At 36.4% G+C, this 17,804-nt stretch overlaps 1 protein-coding gene across 1 annotated transcript; it reads left to right on the forward strand.

Annotated features, from left to right (window-relative positions):
* Positions 1-4,935: 4,935 nt before the first annotated feature.
* LOC6043340 lies at positions 4,936-10,504 on the forward strand. Its single transcript, XM_001870904.2, has 5 exons — positions 4,936-5,068; positions 5,134-5,339; positions 9,913-10,041; positions 10,097-10,228; positions 10,290-10,504. The coding sequence occupies exons 2-5, from the start codon at positions 5,157-5,159 to the stop codon at positions 10,377-10,379; spliced, it is 534 nt and encodes a 177-aa protein (XP_001870939.1). The 5' UTR covers positions 4,936-5,068; positions 5,134-5,156; the 3' UTR covers positions 10,380-10,504.
* Positions 10,505-17,804: the final 7,300 nt, after the last annotated feature.

Consider the following 17,804-nt stretch of genomic DNA (forward strand, 5'->3'; position numbering starts at 1 on the left):
GCGGAATTTTGGGCGAATTTTTTTTTACACGCGAAAAAAAAAGTTGGAACGATGTTTTTGTTCGCAAAAATTACAGATTTGACCAAATTAAGTTCTGCAATGTTCTAGAATCATCTAGACATCCTAACTAATCACTGGAAAGAAGAATCATCTTGTTTGGTTGAGTTATGCCCGAGAACCATTGAGTTGAAGTTACCGTTCCAACTTTTTCGGAGCCTTGGGCGTTGGAATGTTAAACGCTTTATATAAATACAAACAATCCATAACCAAACAGTTGCAAATGAGGGCCAGATCTACGTCGCTCAAACACCAATCGAACTGTTTTAATTACTTTTGCAATTTCGCTTTCATCGAAAATACGCACACCGCCGCCGTCAGCAAAGTTTCTGCAGAATGACGTGAACTCACGTGTGTGTGTGAAACTGTTAGACGGTGAAATTCCATACACTCACCTGTTCGAGCACAACTTTTTTTTCCCTCCCATGAAGATACACGGCAACCGGCAAAAGTTCCAACTCTAGTCAGTCAGTGTGAAGAAGAGATTCGTGTGTCACGCAATGTGACACTTACACCGGCGTGCAAAAAAAAGTATTACTTTATGTTCAAAACATAACTGTTTTCCGAAGAGAAAAACGGTAAACGTTTCGAAAAAAGCAAGCATTTTTCTTGACTCAGTTGAAGAACATGTGAAAATTTTTCATGCCATTCTACGTATCCTGAACACGAAAGCCAGGGTAATGACATCACTAGCAAATAACATTCCAGAAATTATCCTTGGCTATCTCGCGGCTGTGATGGAGCTACTTGAACGCTGTAATGACGTAAAATCACATCTCGTGGTCCTTACTGCCAGGAGATTGTGCAGTTCACAACACGACAGACGTCGCGAGTTGGCCCGCGTTTTTCGACACGTTTCTTGGGAAATAAGGTACATACAGTAAAAAGAAGCACACTGGTATGATTCCAAAGAGTATGGTTGTCCTATCGTAATTCGTACATGGTCGATTTAAATGATTTTTGATTAAAACATCAGTTAAAAAGGCAATAAAAAAACAAGAAATGAATATATATCTGCTAACTTAGTTCTAAATTTAAAGCAAAAAATCAAATAAAATATCACCAAAATTCCAATGAAGCAAGCGTTATTGTCATGTCAATCCATCGACCGTTGTGGTACCACCAACAGGCTCACTTTTCACGTGATGTTACCGAACAGATATTGAGATGGAGACAGGAGCATACGCATTTTCCGGCACGACAAAGTCGAGTATCCTGTGGCTTTCGTTCACAGTGTTCGGCAACGTGATTCGGATTAATTGATTCCGTGTTCATCCTCCTGTTACGTTTTTTTTGCTTTTTTATCAAAGATGTACTGCTATCATTCATGAATATAATCTTTTCTTTGGAGAGTTTGGAATGCGGTATTTTATGGAAAAATCAATTGTACCATGTACTCGTCACTCTGAAATCTAAAGAAATCGTGGAACGTGTCTAATATCAACATTTCCTCATGGCATTGTCTACATATGACTGCATGCGAAAAGGTCATTTCATTTGTTTGATGGTTTCATTTATCGTAAATGATAGACCGAATAAAGGGCAAATTACAAGTGCACGTTTAAAATGCATTTGAAAGTAAACTCGAAACGAGCTGTTTGTTTTTGGAAAATAAACATAAATGATTAAACACATGGGATTCGTGGAAAGGATGGTACTGTAGGTATTGAATTTATCAGTTGAACTAGAAAATGAAACTTTATCCACTTATAACATGGTTTATGCCTTCCTCACATTTATAGTTACTTTTTGTAAATAAGTGACATCCACATTTTCAGTGTTCTATCAATTCAATTAATTCTTGTTGGATGATTTTACCTGAGTTAGATTATATTCCTGCGATGATCGTAGCACAAATCAACTTGTGATTTGATTTGTGGCATTAACTTAATTTAAACGCCAAAAATCAAATTTTCAGCCATTTGCAGATCTTGAAAAGCATTGAAAAGAAGATGTTTGAAATTTTTCATAATTCATACCCCCCCTATGAGTTGTTTATGTTGTTATTTTATATGACTTCAACTATGCTTTAAAAAAATCTGAAGTCAACTATGGCTGTGCTTTTTACAAATATTTTATATATTTTATGTGAAAAGTTTGGAGTTAATTTTGTAATGTACCAGACTATGTATGTAAGTATTTTTACAATTAAAATAATAATAACATCATTGTAGGGGAAATATACCCTTTCCGATCAAACACCTATCTTCGTCATATGGAGAGTTTGATGCTCGATTAAAGCTCCAAAAATACTTTTTAGGCTATAAACACCGCCTCGAGTAAGCACGCAAATTTATGCCATTTACTGGCCAAAAAGATCAAATTTAATGCACTTTTGATCATAATTTCTATTTTGCGAGACCATTTCTCATCATTTTGTTGGCACACACATTGACTTACGCGAAAAATCCTCAAACGTTTAACGAATATCGCCAAAATCAACTTTTAACTTTCGTTTAATTTTTCACGGCGCTTTCGATACAAAACTGCCCCCAACTTCGGCAACATGTTCTTTTTCACATTAGTAGGTCACTCACTTGAAAAATAATCCCAAAACATGTAAATAATTAGCAAGCGCCATTAAAAAAAACAAACGCGCCAAGTCTTTTGACGTTTCAATTTTGACGACCCATTCCAATCGAAGTAAAATGGGCGTGGCCCAATGCATTCGTTTGATTAAAATACATTTTGGAAATATTTTTTTCAAATGCTTGTAAGGAATAGAATATGTTTTGGTAAAAGTAAAAATAAACAGTTCACAAAAAGTTGCTTTACTCGTTGTTGTACGTGGTTTTAGTAAATTTCAAGGAACTCTCCAGATTATCCAGCATCATTCAAACACGACCGCTTATTAGGCTTAAAATGGGTTTATTTCCCCTATAAAAGAAATATGCAAACTAGCAAGACTGTCAAAACATGAAAAACTAGAAAGGCAAAAGGTAATGAAAAGATTAGGTAGAATAAGCCTGATACTGTCAGAAACAAAAACAAACTAAACAAGATGAATTGAAATTAGAATTCCAGAAATGAAACAATAAAAACATAAAACAAGAAATGCTAATTTTTCGTTGAACAAAAGTTGCACCACATCGCGAGAAAAATAAAAAAAATATCCGCAAAAAAATTGGCTGTAGAGAATTAAACATCAAAATAAACAAAACTGACCTACGAAAAAGACAAAAATGACTGCGCAGGCTCAATTCGAAGGGAAGCATAAAGATTGGGGTCCCCAGCAGGGTTGCCAGGTTGCCAGATAAATCTGGGAATGCCAGATTTTTCAACTGTCAGCCAGAATAAAGATTCATCCTTCTCAGTGCCAATTTTGACAGATTTTGCCAGATTTTTTACTTGATGTCAATTTTGAACATATTTTTGATTCAAATTAACGAATTTAATCAAAAAAATTAAGAATTAGTTTTTCTTAGAGGGAATGATAATAAAACATTTTTGAGGTTATAAAATCAATTAAACCGTCTGAATTCTACAAATTTTTGAATTAATTCATACCCTCCCTCACCATTCACCATTGAGAACGGTTAGATTTTCGTGTGCCAGATTTTTCCATTTTTTTATCAATACTTTGCCAGATTTTTCCAATTTTGACCTGGTAACCCTGGTCCCCAGAATCCCCTCTGAAATGATCGGACTCGGACAAGAAACGCACGCTTTAACTGTTGAAACAACACTTTATAATTTACCACACGATGCTACACTCTGCGACTTGACCCGACGACGGTCGGCAGGGGAAGAGGGGCCTTTTGAAATTCCGCGAAGAGGATCAAAAATCCGTACGGTAAGGATAAAATCCATACAATTACATCCATGCAGCCTTACCCAAATCTGGATTTTTTTTTTAATTTTTGATTTATTTTAATTTGTTTAAGGGGACAAAATCCGCAACTTTTAAGCCATAGAGAAGTATGGACTAAAATTTTGAGGCCACATTTCCTAATGCAAATATCTCAGCAACTAGTGCTCCAATTTTCAATGTTGAAAAATGAAATATTTGTAAAATTTTATGATTTTCGAAACTTTTGATTCTTTTGTTTTATTTTGGAATCGTGACTAACATTTCAAATGGACGTAAAATTTAATGGTTATATTAATTTTTAATTCATTTCACTTAAATAGTTAGCTCATTTGAACAGGTATTACTAAATTGTTCCTATCCCAACTTCCAGAGAACATGTCTAGAATTTTTATTGTTAGGTCCTATATAAACAAATGTAAACATTGAGTCCATCCCGCTTACACCGATGGACATTGAAATAATGTGTGAGAAGGGTACACTCAATGTTTACATTTAAAATATTTCAGATTGCATGAAATTTCGCAGCCAGTTTGCGTGAATTCAAACTCGCGGGTTCATCGCATTCTCACCGTAGTAGAGTGCGTTCCCTCTAATTGGTTCAGACAACAAAACAAAACCAATAACCAGAGATAAACCCTGTTGATCATCACACTCCACCACTCCACAGCAGGTGGTGCTGAATGCATAATGCATGAACGAAATTGGGCAACGAAAGCACACTTTGGCACGGCGACGATCGGCGCGTACAAGTTTCTACTAGAGCGGTACCTTTAATACAGTGAATCTTCGTTAAGAATGGTGGTAAGATATTCTATGAATCAAAGCAGGACTAAGTAAACCATTATGGAAGTTGCTACTGGAATGTACGCTGATCAATCGGTCATCCAACTTCACAGTAGATACCAAGACTTGACTCAAAACGATTTTTTTTGGCATGAAGAAAATAGTACACCTCACGGGACTTGACGGTGCCTGTTTTAGTTTTAACGTACGCGAAGCTCACACTCTCGATCCAATCCGATCGCTGTTTATGGTCGCTTATGAAAGTCTCCAACCGATACCGGTGTGTGGAGAGTGGGGTGCAGTGAATAGCCCTCGACCGTTGGTGAACGATTCTACGACCAGCCCGCAACTTCTTAGTAGTCGATTGACCGGGTCCGCGCCAACAAGTTCTCTCACTGCGCGATCGTACCACTCGTGGTAAGGCGTTTCTTCGCGATATCAAAACTAGTTTTGAAAATTGAAATTTCATCGATTCTTTTTAGAATAATTCAACGGATCAACCGAAATGTCTCCCCACTGGCGCGTGATCTCCACGATGACCGTGATCGCTGTTATGTCATCTGTCCAAGTTCACAGCCATCCACTGGGCACGAAGACCTTCGCCACGCAAAACAGTGACGATTCGGAATTTCGGGACAAGGCGTACGACGAGGACTTCAAGAAGGTGACCTGGGTCGGAGATGTTCCAGTGAGTAGTGGCCGAGTGTGCTTGCAACATTTCGATAACACACGCTGAACACCATCAAACAGCGAGTTCGTACAAAACTGACAAGGTTGTTCGGCTTCATGATTCGTGATGTAACAACCAACCAAGTCATGCCAGGCCTGCAGCGTGTTGCAATGTTGCTGCAGTCAGTGCATTAGTGGAGTACATGTAGTTGTTGAGGAATGTGAATGTTGCAGGTTGCACTCTTGAACGGTGTGATCTTGTGGAACGACGCGTAATTTTGTTCTTTCAGTGAATAACTGGTGTCAGTTTTGCGTCACAGAGTAAGCTGCTAAATGGGGGGGCAAGTTCAAGTGTAATAAATTGTGTGCATGAGTGGATAACGGGTTGACAAATTATGACAACTTTGAATGGGACAGTAGTCAAGGTTAAACATAGATTTGAAGCATTGTTGGGTGAATCTTTTTTTATCACATGTCTCTTGAACTCAGATAATTTAGTCGATAACAAATGTCAATATCGCATGAAAATTAGATTTTTGTAACGTCAAGCAAAATAATGTATTTGAATCAAACACAAATAGTAAACAAACAGTTTAACACTTTGACGCCCAATGCATGTAGAAGTTGGAACGGTAACTTCAACTCGCTGGTTCTTGAGCATAACCTAATCAATCGGGACGATTTGTTCCAGCAATCTGTAAGGATGCCTTGATGATCCATGAATTTTGCAGAACACGATTTGATCAAATCTGTAATTTTTGCGGCCAAAACCATCGTTTCAACTATTTTTAATGTGTTTGCCTCCGCGGAATTTTAGAAGATTTTTTTAATACACGCAAAAAATGGAACAATGTTTTTGATCACAAAAAATACAAATTTGATCAAATCGAGTTCTGCAAGTTCTATGATAATCTAGACATTCTTACAAATCTATGGAAAAAAATCGTCCCGATTGGTTGTGTAATGTTCGAGAAACAGCGAGTTGAAATTACCGTTTTAACTTTTTTTGAGGGGTTGGGAGTTGGAATGTTAAACTACTTACTTTTGTTGAGTTTGTTAAAACTTCGTCTTTGGCCCAATTACTGTCATCTGGGGTGAATTAAGCCAGCTGTTTTAGCCTTTTTACTATTAAATTTTGGATTTTTATTGGTTTCTTATAGAACAGACACAGGCCAACGAAAATGGCGTATCGAGTTCAGAATTTCGAGCTTTAAGGGCCTACTTCTATCGATTCAACCTATTTTAACGTGAAGAATTCCATCATTGCCATGATTTTTCGTTCAAAGATATAAATTTTGCGACGCTATCAATATTTTGACAAAATTCCTTCAACAAGTTGTTTAGAATTTGAATGTAAGAGTGTTTAAAATGCATTTTATACGAGTTCAGTTTGTTTTGCAATCATTAGTTTTCAAAAAATGTATGATTTGAGGAAACATGTTGAAAATGATTCCAAACGCAGGGAAATGCATTTTTAATTGATTGCACTTAAATTTCCATTTAAATTTCGAAGCTTTTTGAAAAAATATTGTTTTGCCCTCTGATATCTCGGGCCGATTTTGAAGGGGGATAAAAACTTTTAAATATGCTTGATGTTTCATAATAAATTGTCAGTTTGTTGGTTAAAAACCATTTTAAATTTTATATAAATTTCATTCACATGAAACCTGAACTTTTTGGCTACGAATTTACATGATTAAACACCTTTTATTTTATCCAATACATTTATTTCATTTTAATTACTTATAACTAACTTCAAGATAATGATTCAAATAATGGATGGATCAAATTTTGACACCGTCTCCGCACGCGGAGCTTCCAAAATACATTTATTTTTATTTTCCAAAATAACCCTTTATTCATTATTGAGGCCTTAAAGAATTTTGCCATTCTCACTGACCTGTCTGTGCATGTGTGGGGATGTGGATCTGTGCACCAAAAAATGCCATTTCGACGTCGTCGTGCTATCTTGTCGCACCCGCCATTTCGACGTTCCGAAAAAACGCGTTTTAATGTTTGACCTTGAATAAACAAAAACGAAAGCACGCAATGTAAACAATAACAAAAACGTTTTGTTTGGCTAACCATAACCATAATGTGCATTGTCCCGAAGTAAGGTTGAAGTTGGTTGCTGGATTCTCGAGTTATAATTACAAATGTTTACGGTAGTCTAATTTGTACGTGCGTCAAACGCGTTCTGACCTGAAATCCCTTTGGCTAGTTGTCGCACTTATATCAATTTTCGGGGAGTGACAAGATAGCACGACAGGATTAAATCTACTTTCATATGTAAAGTGACAAAAATGCACGTAGTTTTTTCGGATTTCGTTGAATATCTCAAGATTGAAATCGAATTTTGAGGATCTGTGAAGGTCAAAAAGTGAGGCATTGTGAGCTGCATAAAATGGCGTTCTTAACTCAATTTGGCCCAAAATGCACGTACGAAAAGTTAGCACGACGGCAATGATTTGATTATCTCGACGCTGACTAAATCTATTTTGGTCAGGTTGGTGTCATTTGATCCGTCTAGGGGTCCCCTAAAAACCTATTGAACATTATAAAATATAGTTAAGAATTTCAAAAGTTGTGATTAAAAACGATTGTAGATAACGTCCGGAAGATTATGAAAAGGGTGCATTTTGGAATAACCATTTTTTTAATATAAATGTGCATCAAAAATCTCTGGTGTGCATTCTAAGCACCTCTTATAACACTGACCTACACAAATTGAATAAAAAAAATTGACTGCGCAGGCTAAACTCGAGGGGAAGCATGAACTTTGGGGTCCCCAGAAACACGTGCACTTTGAATTTTTCGAAAATATATGGACATAGTTCATCTGATCGTCTTTTGAATGAATTCAACTCTCAGATTTCGGTAATTCGATTTTTTTTGTATTTTTTAATCCGGCTGAAACTTTTTTGGTGCCTTTGGTATGCCCAAAGAATCCATTTTGCATCTGTATCTTTTGAAGGAATTTTTTTGATCGATTTGGTGTCTTCGGCAAAGTTGTAGGTATGGATGAGGACTACACTGAAAAAAATAGATACACGGCAAAAAAAATTACGTGATTTTTAATTTAACTTTTTCTTACTGAAACTTGATTTGCAATAAAACACTATTTTTATTTTATTTTTTTTTTTATTTGTTTTAGGGAACATAAAATGCCAACTATTCAGAAATTTCCAGGTTGTGCAAAAAATCTTTGACTGAGTTATGAATATTTGAATCAATACTGGTTTTTTCAAACATTTCGCAGTTTTCCATTTTTTTAAACTAGTGCACATGCTTGCCCACCTTTGGAAAACATATTTTTGAAAAGCTGTGAAAATTCTCTATATTTTGCTTTTTTGAACTTTGTTGTTGAAGCTCTAGATATTGCCATACAAAGGCTTAAGAAGCAAAAAAAAATTGCATTTTTCGTTCCCTAAAACATATCAAAAAAAAAAAAAATAGTGTTATTTTGCAAATCATGTTTTAGTAAGAAAAAGTTAAATTAAAAATCACCAATTTTTTTACCGTGTATGATTTTTTTTCAGTGTTGTACATATCCATACCTGGGTGATGAATAGAGAAAATGCGTGACGTGATTTTCGAATGATCCCACTTTGTTTACATCTACAAACTAGGAGACTGTTCAAGCATAAGCATGACTTTTTTCTTACTGGTAGATGAGCTATTTTATAATCAGTTGTATGTGTTTTATTTTGTCTAGTTTCTACATTATTTTTCTGGAAAATTGTGTGTTTTTCAAGTATCGTTCGGTTAGAAGAGGTTTTTCTTTTTTTACGGGTGACGAAGAATTGCGACGAGAGTGTCATTCTGCGATGTCGAAGATAAATACCAAAATACTTTGGCTTATTTTGGAATCCTGCAGCTCTTCCTGGTCCAGCGAAAAATCATCGCTAATTCTAGCAAAGCTGATCCAACAAACAGAAAGGACTATCACTAAATCAGTAGGTTTGAAAACGGAATCAAACAATTAAGACAGCTTCTGGATGGTACAACAACATCGATTCTGTAAACAATTTACAATTGTAAAAAAATGACGATCTCGCCTTCAGTGTTCTTAAAATAACTGAACTTCAACTTCAGGCCAAAAAGCCAAAAAAAATCATTCTTGCAAAAAAAACAATTTTTAGATCGATAACAATACTCTGTACTTTTGGCGAACAGTAAATTGGTTCCACTTTGACAGTTCAAAATTGAGGCCGTTTTGCGAACCTCTATTCAGCACCCAGATCCATACCTACAACTTTGCCGAAAACACCAAATCGATCAAAAAATTACATCAAAAGATACAGATTTTTGAATTTTCATATATCATTTTTGTATGGACAGCTGCCAAATTTGTATGGAAATTTATATGGACAAACTAATGATGCAAAAAGGCTTCTTTGGGCATAACAAAGGCACCAAAAAAGTTTCGGCCGGATTAAAAAATACAAAAATTAAAATTCAAAAAAAAGATCGATTTCGTAGAGGGCTGCTCTGGATTGAAAAATTAAGCTAATCAAAACAAATACAAATTAAATCAAAAACCATCAACCATTGCTAATGAGAAACTTCAATATTTACAACAATATTTACAGGTCCCTGCGCTACAAAAGTACGGCAACCCAAAGAGCGAGGACAACGCCCACAAGGAGGTGGACAACTTTCCGTCCAACATTTACAGCAAGTACGACAACACCCAGAAGAAGGCGAAAGATATCTTCGACGTGAGTTTTATGCTCGTTTAAATCTGCTATGTCATAACTATTTGATTTTCTTCAGACTAAACCCCTGCTCGACACCATCCGCGAATCGGACAAGTACGGAAATGAGGGTGACCATTTCTACTTCATCACGAAACCCTTGGTCCAGATAACGGAGAAGGTGTCCAACTCGATCAACAAGGTGCTGGCGGTAAGTTGAACTGATTAATTTGCGGATACACGTGATGAGTATTAATACCAAACCTTTCCAGGCTCCTCGTAATCTATTCCGGAGTGCAACCAAATCCGTTTCTGACAAGCTGAACAACGTCGGTGCTGGGCTGGTTGGACTGCGAAAATAAACCCGGTGACCTGGAGCGTATTGTAGTGTAGATGTAACATTTTTAGACTGAACTGTTAGGATAACATTTTTGTAAATAAAATAGAGTTGATTTTTCACAACTGAAGCTCGGTGGCTCTCCGAAAAGGCAATATTATTTTGCAGATGTTTTTCTCTTTTTGTGGGTTCATCATTCCATGCTAGAAAAAACGTAAACAACATCACATTTTCTGGATTTTTTATCAATTTCGATTCAGATTCGATTCGGCTTGTGGAATCTTTTAATAGTATATCTTTTCTTATCTTAAAAAAAAACTATAAACTTCACATTAATTAATAGCATCGCTAACCCAGTTCATTCAGTGGGGGGGACCATCAACCGGCTTTCAAAACCAGGCTTGCCCAAGGTCGTCGTTTGCGCTTATCGAAAGCGCTGGTTAAAGATCAACAAGCGCGCGTGTCGTACCCATCAATACCAACGAAAAGCAAAACTTTGATTCGGGTGAATCTCGGCGCGAGTTCGTGGAATGAACCACCCCACACGTGGCATGCCATGGAAACGAAAATGAACCGTTGACTTCTTTGCCGTTAACGCGAAAGAAACCTACGCGCGCGCGAATCCCCCACTGACTGGCTGGCACGCGTGAAGAAACAGACAAAATGAAGCCCCTGTCGCGTGTGTAGCGGCTGCTGTGTTTGCACTGTGCGAAATCTGCACGCTTTGTCGGTGTTGTGCTCTCTTGTTGAGAATGTTATTGACACATTCTCCGAGCTGGTATACCAGTGCGATAATTTGAAAACTTGATTGCATTTTTGTTACTTTTGAGTTGTTGATGCAGTTTAGTTCAAAATCGTGTGCTCTTTTAACATCCAGTACTTTGTTCTAGAAATCAGGAGGAAATCCCGTTGTTTCGTGAAAATTTAACTTGTAGCCTTATGTGTGGGACAAACTTGTTTAGCGTTTTGTTCAGCTTGCTGTTTTTGGATAAGAGATATTAATGCGAACATGGAACACATGTTTGAATACCAAAAGTTGCATCGTTCTATTACGAAAATACCAAAACATGTATAAGTCATCGCTGAAATTGGAAAGTTATCGCAGTTTTAGTGAAAAAAGATAATTTTTTGCCGATTTCATCATATTTCCAATTCTGCGCGTGGCGCGTCAAAAAATCCAGTTTTTTCCAAAAAAAAAATATAATTCGGACGGATAGACATCGCCAATTGTTGTTGTTAATTCATTTATTTCTGGCAGCTTTAACCTTTTTGGTCATTCGCTACCCTTGTCCGACAAAAGTATTTTCAAACATAAGCTCTTTGGTCCAGACACGGTCAAAACGCCATTTTAAGTTTTCATACAACTTTTTGAAATGATTGGCTGTTTTCAAAACATGACGTAATATATTACCAAGAAAACATTGTAGTGTTGCTTGAAAGATACTTTTCAGCTTTTTAATTGGTTTAATTTTACACGATTCTTCATATCAACTAAACACATGCAAATCAATCTGATCTTCTACAACAGTGTTTCTCAACCAGTGAGAAATTCCTCCCTGGGGGGGAATTTGGCCAGTTTGGGGGGGGGGAATGAGGATGCAATAGAAATTCTTTGTTTTGAACGTTTTTGCTAAAAACTAAAAATTTCTAAGGCACTTTTATAAACAAAAAAAAAAATAATAAATTTTTTGTGAAATATGTGAATTTTCTTGCTTTTTTGTGGTTTTACTTTGAAAAATGTCTAAAATATAACGGGCAAAAACTTAAATATGTGAATGAACATCAAGAGATTCAAAAAAAAAATGTTATAGTTTTAAAATTTAGCTGTACCTAATGTCGGGGGTACAGAATTCATTGACATTCCTTCAAACATGAACAGTGCATTATTTTTTTTTTTCCTCAGGTTCTGTTTTTTTCGGTTGTAAGCTAATCTTAATGTTTTATATCAGAGATTTTTGTTTAAGATTTAATGGCTGTTTAAATTTTTCTTTAGACATTTGCATTCCATTGACCATGAGCAGTAGCGTGGTTCACGTTTCTATGAAAAAGACAAAAGTTGTTATTTTGTCTTGCATCAACCGGAATTTCGTTCTTTTATGTCCCCAGAAGCACTCCTGAAAATTTGGAGGCTGGCCCCTTCAAAAGCCACCATCTAAAAGTATCTGTATCTTTAAAGGGTCACTTCCTAGCTTGTTGGTATGTTCTACAAAGTTGTTCCCCAGTTCAAAACCTATCTCCTACTATAAGAATCAAGTCATTTCATCGATTTATATAAAAAAAAATCCTAATACAATGTAAAAAAAGATAGTTTCCCATGGAAAATAAATCAAAATCCCATATAAATTTCAAATTAAAACTGGAGCTCCTAGACCTTACCAAATGGGCTCAAATTTTCAGGAGTGCTTCTGGGGACATAAAAGAACGAAATTCCGGTTGATGCAAGACAAAATAACAACTTTTGTCTTTTTCATAGAAACGTGAACCACGCTAATGAGCAGGTTATAAAAAATTGTTATAACAAATCGCTGAAAAATTTGTTATTTTATTGTTGAAAAATATTTTGTAATGAAAAAAAATGTAATTCCATATAAATTAAAGCCAAAATTATGATTATTGTGAATTGATACTAAATTTATGATTGAAGGGGGGAATGAAGGTCTTGAAAATAATCCAAGGGGGGAATTGGTCGAAAAAGGTTGAGAACCGCTGTTCTACAATGACAATGCTGCGGTGATGCGATTCTGTACTAAAATCGCAGACCGCAGGTCGCATGTTCTAAATTTTGATATAAATGAAAATTTTCGCAGGATTTCTACGTTGACAGTTCCAAATGTTTGTGGTTTGGTTGAGCGTTTTAGCAGAATGCATTACTGTGAATACAAAAAGACGAGTTGTTCCTTTTAATTCCGCTATATATTTTTAATATCTTGACAGATACGTATTTCGTCTACTACTTGCAGACTTCATCAGTGTTCTGTTCTCGACTCGAGACGAAATACGTATCTGTCAAGATATTAAAAATATATAGCGGAATTAAAAGGAACAACTCGTCTCTTTGTATTCACAGTTCCAAATGGGATATCACAGCAACCAACGCAGCCCATTGTAGATACTCGCAGGAAAGTCTGCGTATTTATAACGCAAATTGTTCACATCTGTCATCGCGGTGCAGCGTAGGATCGCAGCAGTTTCCCGATGTAGATCAGGCATAAAGAACGTCACGCTCTAGGGGGGTTTGTCCGTCCGTGTGGATCAATCGTACCGCGCAATGGACTCACCATCCAAAGGTCGCCGGTTCGAATCTCGCGGCGGACGCTCTAAAATTCTTTGTGTAAATATGGGTATTCAGCGCCCTCGCTCCGTGCCATATTTTTATACACTTAGGAGCCCAGAGCGGGGAAGTCCTTATAGACAAAAGGAAGAAACTAGTGGTTGGTACTAGCAATGGTGGCCGACCGCTATAAAGTCAACTTCGTTTCTATTCCAGCCCTTGATTCTAGCTTCCTTTTTTAAGATACAACACAGAAAAAAATCAATTCTCGAAACCGTGAAGTCAGTTAACGATTATGAGAACCACGAAGGAATATATTCACGTTTATGGTGCAAATGCACCATACTCATGAATAAATTCCTTCGTGGATCTCACATTCGTGAACTTAATTCACGATTACGGGAATTGATTTTTTACTGTGAACCTCAAAGCTCTGCTGAAAAAAAAATTCGCACTCGTATCAGGTAAAAAAAATACCGCGAGCGATGAGCAATTGCGCTCATAAAATATATGAGCAAACATGAGCACGAGGAAACGTGAGCTAGCTCGCGTAGCACTACTTCTCACTGCGCTTATGGCTTATTTACCGTCTGAGCAGTTCTCTACGAAATCGGTCTTTTTTTAGAATTTTAATTTTTTGTATTTTTTAATCCGGCTGAAACTTTTTTGGAGCCTTCGGTATGCCCAAAGAAGCCATTTTGCATCATTAGCTTGTCCATATAATTTTCCATACAAATTTGGCAGCTGTCCATACAAAAATGATATGTAAAGTAAATCTTTCCCAGTTCCTGAGGGGAACACCCTTGAAGAGTATCGGGGCCGGCATTTACAAAGCGGATTCAGTGGCAGTTTCTTTCTCAACTTAATGTTAACATGGTAAGGTTAATGTTAACATTCCATAGGTCGCCTCCCTAAGGTGTCGTGATAAGGTCCAGTGATATGTGTGTGAAGATTCAAAAATCTGCATCTTTTGAAGTAATTTTTTGATCGATTTAACTTTTTCTTACAAAACTTGATTTGCAAAAAAACTATTTTTAATTGAGGCATAAGCATAAGCATAGGTGCCCACCCGCAGTTGCTACTCCGTTATTGACCAGGACCTCCAGAAGTTACATCCACGAGCCGTGGAAGATAAGTGGGAGCTATCTTTCCTCGCTTCGCAACTTTTCAAAGGCCCCTATCATGCTGATCAATACCAGCGCCGGCCACGACCAGTGGTAGGGTCACGGGGAAGTGGATGGGAATGTTAGTCCGATACTTGAGTGATAGAGACCGCCCAATCGACTGCATCTCCGACAAAGTATCACATGAGTTTTGAGGGGGTTAGTAGATGGGTATGAGGTCAGGATTCACAAGTGGCAGTGATGTGACCATGAGCATTTTGTTTATCGGTTGAAAATGTCAAATCTTAGGCAGCCGGCTGCGGAAAGATAGATAATTGATTATTTAAAAAGTTTTTTTTTTATCGAACGCGTGCCAGCCGAGCAGTAGTGCTATGGGCTGGACTTATCAGTATATTTTTACTGTTTTTACAATTTAGAAAACGCGAGCAAATTTCAAAAATAGTAAATAAATGACGCTTTACTCTTCATAAAATCGATAGTTTGATGAGTTAATAACTGCCGGTTGGAATAAATTTTTACGATCATTTACGACGAAAATTATCGCGAAAAAACAGGACTGCGCATTCCCAGAAGCACTGCACTTATGATGTCATTATTCAATTATAATAACCAATCACCCCATGCACACAAACAGCGACACAAAAGAAATGAAAATAAGCATGCAAAAACAAGACAGCGCGTCCCCGTGGGCAGCGCACTAATCATTTGCAAAAAAACTATTTTTATTTTTTTTATTTTTTTATGTGTTTTAGAGGACATCAAATGGCAACTTTTCAGAAATTTCGAGAATGGGCAAAAAATCTGTGACCGAGTTATGTTTTTTTGAATCAATACAATTTTTTGGTAACTTTTTTCAATTTTTCTCAAAATAGTCGCAGTTATTGATTTTTTAAAAATAGTGCCCATGTTTGCCCACTTTTGAAAAAAATATTTGTGAAAAGCTGAGAATATTCTCTATATTTTGCTTATTCGGATTTTGTCGATACGACCCTTAGTTGCTGAGATATTGCCATGCAAAGGGTCAAAAACAAGAAAATTGATGATTTCTAAGTCTCACCCAAACAACCCACCATTTTCTAATGTCGATATCTCAGCAACTAATGGTCCGATTTACAATGTTAAAATATAAAACATTTGTGAAATTTTCCGTTCTTTTCCAAAAAATATTTTCAGGAATCAATCAAAAGGGCGTAAAATTGCATGTTTGGTCCTTTTGAAATGTTAGTCTTGATTTAAAATTTTAAATTAAAAATAAAAAAATCACCAATTTTTTTATTACCGTGTATCATTTTTTCAATGTAGTCTTTATCCATACTTGCAACTTTGCCGAAGACACCAAATCGATCAAAAACTTCCTTCAAAAGATACAGATTTTTGAATTTTCATACAGCATTTTTGTATGGACAGCTGCCAAATTTGTATGGAAAATTATATGGACAAACTAATGATGCAAAATGGCTTCTTTGGGCATACCGAAGGCACCAAAAAAGTTTCATCCGGATTAAAAAGTACGAAAAAATCTAATGATCGAAATTTTCAGAGAATTGCTCTGCCAAACAGAGAACTTTTTAAGTAGGGTAAAGTAGTCATCAATGAGACACTTTTGGTTTTTAACTTTCAACGATTTTTTATTTTTTTCATCATCATGTTTTAATGAGCTTTTTGTAGCATTTTCTTTCTATTAATGTGTTTTAACATTTACCAAAACATGAGATCGATCTGACGTCTACAGCCAGAGTTATTCTACTGTCTCATTGTAGACGCAGTTGACAGGAACAATGAGACAGCTGGGGAACAATGAGACACACTTCAAAAATCAATACTTTTCTAGTGAAACATCATGTTTTTATATTGCTCCATTGCAGGTGACTTTCTTTGACCATTTTCAAGCAATTTTGTCAATATTAAACAACTAACAAAAGTTATACTAAAAAGTATTTAAATTTCGTAAACTCCATATATTTTACCAAATAACTTTTATATTTTTGGTAAAATGAAGTTCAAACTCAATAATTATGCCACTTCCAATGCATATTTTAAAAGATTTTAATAGATTTTGAAAAGTTTAATGAAGAAAAATCAAAGTGACTCATTGTTACCCATGGGCCGAAAAGAGTGGGGAACACTGAGACAGCCCTGGATTCTGGGTATATTCTAAATTTTGGTCAAACCTAATAAAAGGAAATTGAAGACCCACTTATGCCCTGAAATTTGGAGAAATATTAGTTTTTGTGTTAATGGTAGCCTATGAGCAAAAATATGATTTTTAGTCAAAATTTACTTTTACACCCCAGAATCAAACATGTATGAATAACTTTGCAAGGGAGCGTCCATAACCAAAGTCACTATTATGGCAGACGTGTATCTAGTAGACACACCTTTCCCCCAAATATGAGCCTGATTGGTTGAAACTACGTCTTGTGAGATCCATTTTATCATTGTTCCCCGTGTCTCATTAATGACTACTCTACCCTATAGGCGTTTTTTTTTAAACATGCTTTGGAAAACTTGAGTTGGGGCTTCGTATTTTCGCAATTACAAACTCCTGATCAACTTAACATGATATCTGAACTCGACACTTTGCTCGTATTCAACAATACACAATAAGAATACTTTCACGTTACAGCATTTTATATTCAAACTGCTTTTTAAAACTCGAGTCGTGGAATGAATATGGCGGACCTTCCCGTGTCGCATTAGAAAAGTTAAAAATACATTTTGCTTCATTAACTGCGTTTGACGAAAAGTTTCCGCCAACTGCTGTTGTACTGTGAAGGTTTCTTTTACACATGATTTAAAAAAAAAATGCGATAACGTCAAGCAAGCACGACCACAACGTCAACTTCACGAAAAACGATGCCAACAATGTTTATCTCCTATGACTTTGAAGTGTTTTTCGTCGCTGTTGAATGGATGAATCAGAAGCTGTTTCTTTTGCTGCCACTACTACTCATTAGATAATTCCACCACCATCGAAATCTACTAAATTCGGGCATTTTTTTTGTTCACCACTTGTCTCTCTAACGCCTCGAGTCCTTCTCGCTGGTTGAGGTGA

This window comes from Culex quinquefasciatus, chromosome 3, assembly GCF_015732765.1.
Source record: "Culex quinquefasciatus strain JHB chromosome 3, VPISU_Cqui_1.0_pri_paternal, whole genome shotgun sequence".
NCBI classification, from domain to species: domain Eukaryota; kingdom Metazoa; phylum Arthropoda; class Insecta; order Diptera; family Culicidae; genus Culex; species Culex quinquefasciatus.